Raw genomic sequence first — 5359 nt, 5'->3', positions numbered from 1 at the left:
CACCTGTTCCCACTCACCTCGTTATCCTCAGTACTCAAATACCCGGTCATTTCTCCCACTAGTCGCTGGTTCATTGTCTGTGTTAGTTGTCTGTTGCTTGTCGTTGGTTGTTAGTTGTTTTTTGCAGTCTTGTCCCGATTCTTTTCGCTCCGTGTTCATGTTCTGTTTTTCCTTTCGTTTTTGCTGCCTCGTCAGCTTTTTGTTTTCGTTTGGGTTCTTAGTTTAATAAATTAGTTTTTTTTATGTATAACTATGAGTCTGCGTTCTGGGTTCGCCTCTGTCTCCACGGTTCCTGACACCATCAGCACATAACAGTCTATGTATGCTCAGCACACATACATTTGCGTAGTAACACATTCATTTGAGAAAACAGCAAAAAATTAAACAAATGGTGTTATGCAAAAGTGTAGAGGTTCATTATTAGTTAATGTAGCGATTCTTCAGGATGCCATTTTTGAGAAAGATTTGTTTAACAGGCATGAAAAATAATATTAATCATTTTAAAATCACTCATTTGGCTAGCTATCAGCAAAGCCAAAGGACGAAGACATTTGCCTTTTTCTCCATACTAGGTGCTCTGAGACTGATTAGGTACTAACTATTGATAACTATTTGACAGAATATTCTTTCAAACATGACCAGACTATCCCTTTAACAATTTACTTTTTTGATATGCTTTAAATACCGTTCATACCACATTGTTATTGATGTGCTAACTGTTATTTTGCCTATTTTTTCCATTATTGTTGAATTATTGTTTTAAGTCCTGATTGTGTCTTTACTTTTACTTCTTCTTGCTCCTGTTCAACTTATGGATTAATAACCCAACAACCTACCCTTGGGGATTAATAAAGTATATTTGAACAGAACTGAATTGAATTGAAGTGAATTAAAGTTTTGTGTGTTTATGTGCGAGAGGGCGCTGAATAAATGATCAAACGGCTTGCCATACATCCCTTTCAAAAAAGCTTCCACATGTCAATGTAAATGGAAGTTTAGATCTGATAAGGGTCGAGCCACATGAGAAGGGGTGGGGAGGGCTGAAATGGCGCGTTTGGTCGCGGGAAGCTGCTCTGCGTGAGCGCGCACCTCCCCTCTGCGCTCCTCTGCGCTCCTCTCCGCTCCTTTCCGCTCCACAGCGCGCAGCAGAGCCTCCTCTCGCCTCAGCGCAGGCTGTTTGTGGGATTCCTGCTCTTCATGCCAGAGCCTGCAGCTGTCTGCGCTGCGCCGCAGCGCCGCTGTCGTTGTGGGGGAAGCGTCGCGACGCATGGAGGAACCGACGGAGGACTTTTGTTTTCGCCACAAACCCCGGAGATTTCGAAACTTCTCAAGTATTTACTGCGTTGATGTTGCTGTCGGGGGGACTAAATGAAGACACCTGGCAGCTGAAACGCCCCGTCCGCGCGTTCGGACTGAAAATCTGTTTGGAAACTGTAGGAATGTAGAACACAAATCTATCTTGGCGGTAAGTCTTCTGATACTGCTTTTTGTTTACACTGCAAACTGAAACCTAGAGGAAAAAAAGAAACTATTTGTATTATTGTTTCTTAGTATTAAAGACTGCTCTAATACCAATAATTAAAAAAAGATTAAACATGAAACATTTGTTTCCTGCAGTAACTGGACCAGCTTCTGCACCTGAAACCATGACCACGGACTTGAACTTGACCTCTATGATGAATGCAACATTATTAAACAATCAAACCAGAGGATGTTCCCTCACCAAGACGGGCTTTCAGTTCTATTACCTGCCCACGGTTTACATCCTAGTGTTCATCATTGGGCTTGTGGGCAACAGCCTGGCCATTTGGATGTTTGTGTTCCATATGAGACCCTGGAGCAGCATCTCTGTCTACATGTTCAACCTGGCCCTGGCTGACTTCTGCTACGTCCTCTCTCTGCCGTTCCTCATCTTTTACTACTTCAACAAAACAGACTGGATATTTGGGGACGTGCTGTGTCGACTGCAGCGTTTCATTTTCCATGTGAATCTCTACGGAAGTATTCTGTTTCTGACCTGCATCAGTGTTCACAGGTACACGGGCGTCGTGCATCCGCTCAAGTCTTTAGGCAGGCTGAAGAAGAAGAATGCAGTTATCACCAGTGCGTTGGTGTGGATGATAGTGGTTATAGGCATGTCCCCAATTCTTTATTACTCCAGGACTGGTTTGAAGCGTAATTCAACCACCTGTTATGACACCACCACTGAGGACGAGCTTCAGGGTTATTTCATTTACAGTATGACTCTGACTGTGTTTGGGTTCTGCATCCCATTCATCATCATATTCTGTTGCTACGGCATGATCGTCAAGGCGCTGATCTGCAATGACATGAACAACGCCCCCCTGCGGCAGAAATCCATCCACCTGGTGATCATTGTGCTTGCGGTCTTCGCCGTCTCCTACCTGCCTTTCCACGTCATGAAAAACCTCAACATGCGCGCCCGGGTGCACTTCCAGATTCCGAACATGTGCGAGTTCAACGACCGCGTCTACGCCACGTACCAGGTGACGCGGGGTCTGGCCAGCCTCAACAGCTGTGTGGACCCCATTCTTTACTTCCTGGCTGGAGATACCTTCAGGAGAAAGCTGTCGCGGGCCACCAAAAAGACCTCCAGGAAGGACCTCCAGTCCAAGAGCGAGGACACGGCGCTCAACAGCCTGGCTGAGTACGTGGAGAACGGTGAACGGAGACTGTGAGACGCCTCCTTTTAGCTCCAAAAGGACAAGAAGATTAAATAAATTAAGGCACTGTCTGGACTGAAGACTGGGTGTAAAATTTAAGTGCTAACGGGTTGCAGAATTGTAGGATAAATACACCATTTAACCCTGAGATACCATTGCTTGCTTACAGCCTGTTGACATTACTAAGCTATTGTACTGTACTGTCTTATATTGTACTTAAAATATTAGAGTCATCACTCGCCTTTTTTATTCTGTAGTTAGTGTTGCTTATACTTTGGAATTAATGTGAAGAGCACAGCTGGGGGGGAAATAGATTGTCCAACAGGCAATAATCTGCTGTTCATCCATTTGTTCTGCAGTCTGAGACTGAATGGATAGCACCTTCTCTAGCCCCAAGCTGATGGGTAATCAATACCTATTAAGCTGGTGAGAGCTTAAACATAAGGAAGTGTACTCGGGGATGGCTTTTAGATGACATAATGAATGCACTGAACCTGGATTTGCTGCGTACATATGCAAAGCAGCCATTATAATGCACTATTAGCCAGGTTTTTCCACCTGCCTGTCAGTTCTCAATCTTTTCCTCCATCTTTTGCAGACAGTAGAATGTGGCAAATTACTTTCCTGTCAGCTCTGAGGTCAAAGTCTGCAAAGGCTCTTTTCCATACATTTTCTCTTACTAACCCATTTTCCACATACATAGGATGATATTTGCAGTATTTTTGTGTATATGACGCTACATCTAATGTATTTTTAGGTGTGCTGTACAGGATGTCGTGACAGTCCAGATCAGTTTGTTTTATTAGGTGTCAATTTCACTAATTCGCAGCTTCATCACACTAGTCCAGTACCAAACAAGTGTCATGTGAAAGTGTCAGTGACTCACGACAGCAAGTTCAAACTACCCAAGTGTTTCCTGCCATACAGAAAAACACAAAAAAAAAGAAATAGTCACAAATCCTTCCTGCTTTGCGACTCCATCAACACATTGAAGATCTGTTTGTATGAGATACCTCAAAGTAAATTGTGCACTGTGTCTGTATTTCACAGATGATCGTTTTTTGGTTTGTATCTATTGTAAACATTCTAGACAAATGATAGCAAAAATCTCTTTATATATTTTGTGTAGATGTTTGATGTTTGTAGCCTATTAATTCCTGTGTTGTGGCTGCTGTGAGTGTTATGAAAGGAAGTAAATCAGTTGTGCAAGAAATCGTTTTGGCACATGCGTTTTTGTCTATATATATATATATATATATATATATATATATATATATGTGTATAAATTTATGGAAGGCTAGATTAAATATTGAGACTTGTCTAATAACTTTTAAATTGGGGTTCTGTGGAAAGGTTATAAAGAATTAATATCTTATTTCTTGTAGATAGTTATTTGTATTATCTCAGTTTGGAGAAATAGTGATTGGTTCTACTGGACTGATGAGCTAATAGTGCATTGCTGTCATATTAAAACAACTCCAGCTACCCAGATTTTGTAGTGGTTCATGCGAACAAGGTTTATTCCGTCGAATTCTACGGTTGTTTGCAAGCTCAAATATCGGCGGCAGCATTTAGTTTCCTAATATATTTCTGCTGGAATAAACTTGTAATGGGAATTTGACAGGGATATAAAGGTTTATAAATCAGTGTTTGTATGGACTTGGAAACTGGAGATGTTTTCAGAAGGCAGCAGTCCATTTCGGTCTTGGCCCCACATTGACTAGCCATTAGCTCGTTATGGAGATAATAATGTTGCAAAGCTTGTAGCATTAATTTGAGCCCCTGTAGAAAAAATGTTTTGTTTAATTATATATTTACCTTAATAGCTCATCACTCTGTCAGAATTAAATTATTTCTTCAAACAGGTAAAACATTCATAATCCTTCCACAGAACCACACTTAAAAAAAGCCTGGTCCTTTTTGAGATGATGTTCTGTCAAATAATTATCAATAGTTAATACCTCATCAATCAATAAGCATGGAGTATAGAGAAAAGGGCAAAAGTCTTTATCAAGTCTAGGCTAATGGCTAGCCAAATAAAGAACTATTTTTTTAATCGTATTTAAGACTTATAAAACAACTGTCAAAATCAACATACCAGTGTAAAAACTAAAGGGGACCTGTTATGCAAAATTCACTTTTTGCATGTTTTTGTGCTTCCATTTGGGGATCTGCTGCTTCTAGAAACAGTCCAAGCGCAAAAAGAAAACACCACCCAGCCGTTTTTTGACAATAAGTAAATGTTTTCTGGTGGCTGCAAAACGAGCTGTTTCAAAAACCTCAGGATTGTTGCTTCACAATCCCCGTTCCCTAGCAACCCCAAGCCGAGCCCAGCCCCTCACCTAGCAACCCAAGTGGAGCTCCGCCCACTTCATTATAGAAAGACCATCACTTTTGTTCTGCTGGTTTTACTGCTGAACAATGTCTGCTGGAAAAGGAAAATGTTTTGTTGTTGGCTGCTGGCGTCCGACCTGCTACCAGTCGGGTTTCGGACCCACTTACTGCCGCTCTCCTACTTGACAAATGTCGGTTCGGAACCCAAAATCAGAATCCTCAGAGTTTGAATTGATAACAATATAAATGTGCGTCAGATCAGCAGCGTTTAATCCTTCAGTGAGATTTTATGTTTTCAGACAGGACATGAGTTAGGGGGCGTGGCCAACAGCAGCTTATCT

General features: G+C 41.6%; 1 protein-coding gene across 1 annotated transcript; it reads left to right on the top strand.

Annotated features, from left to right (window-relative positions):
- The first annotated feature begins 1038 nt into the window (after positions 1-1038).
- On the top strand, positions 1039-3674 carry p2ry1 (purinergic receptor P2Y1). Its single transcript, XM_017424622.3, has 2 exons — positions 1039-1465; positions 1618-3674. The coding sequence occupies exon 2, from the start codon at positions 1647-1649 to the stop codon at positions 2697-2699; it is 1053 nt and encodes a 350-aa protein (XP_017280111.1). The 5' UTR covers positions 1039-1465; positions 1618-1646; the 3' UTR covers positions 2700-3674.
- Positions 3675-5359: the final 1685 nt, after the last annotated feature.

This window comes from Kryptolebias marmoratus, linkage group LG2 (assembly GCF_001649575.2).
Source record: "Kryptolebias marmoratus isolate JLee-2015 linkage group LG2, ASM164957v2, whole genome shotgun sequence".
Taxonomy (NCBI): Eukaryota; Metazoa; Chordata; class Actinopteri; order Cyprinodontiformes; family Rivulidae; genus Kryptolebias; species Kryptolebias marmoratus.
Note: the sequence above shows the minus strand (reverse complement) of the source record. Positions and strands in the feature narration are given on the sequence as shown.

Excerpts from the sequence above, each read along its gene's own strand:
- p2ry1 (XM_017424622.3), top strand. The coding sequence starts at position 1,647 with ATGACCACGGACTTGAACTTGACCTCTATGATGAATGCAACATTATTA.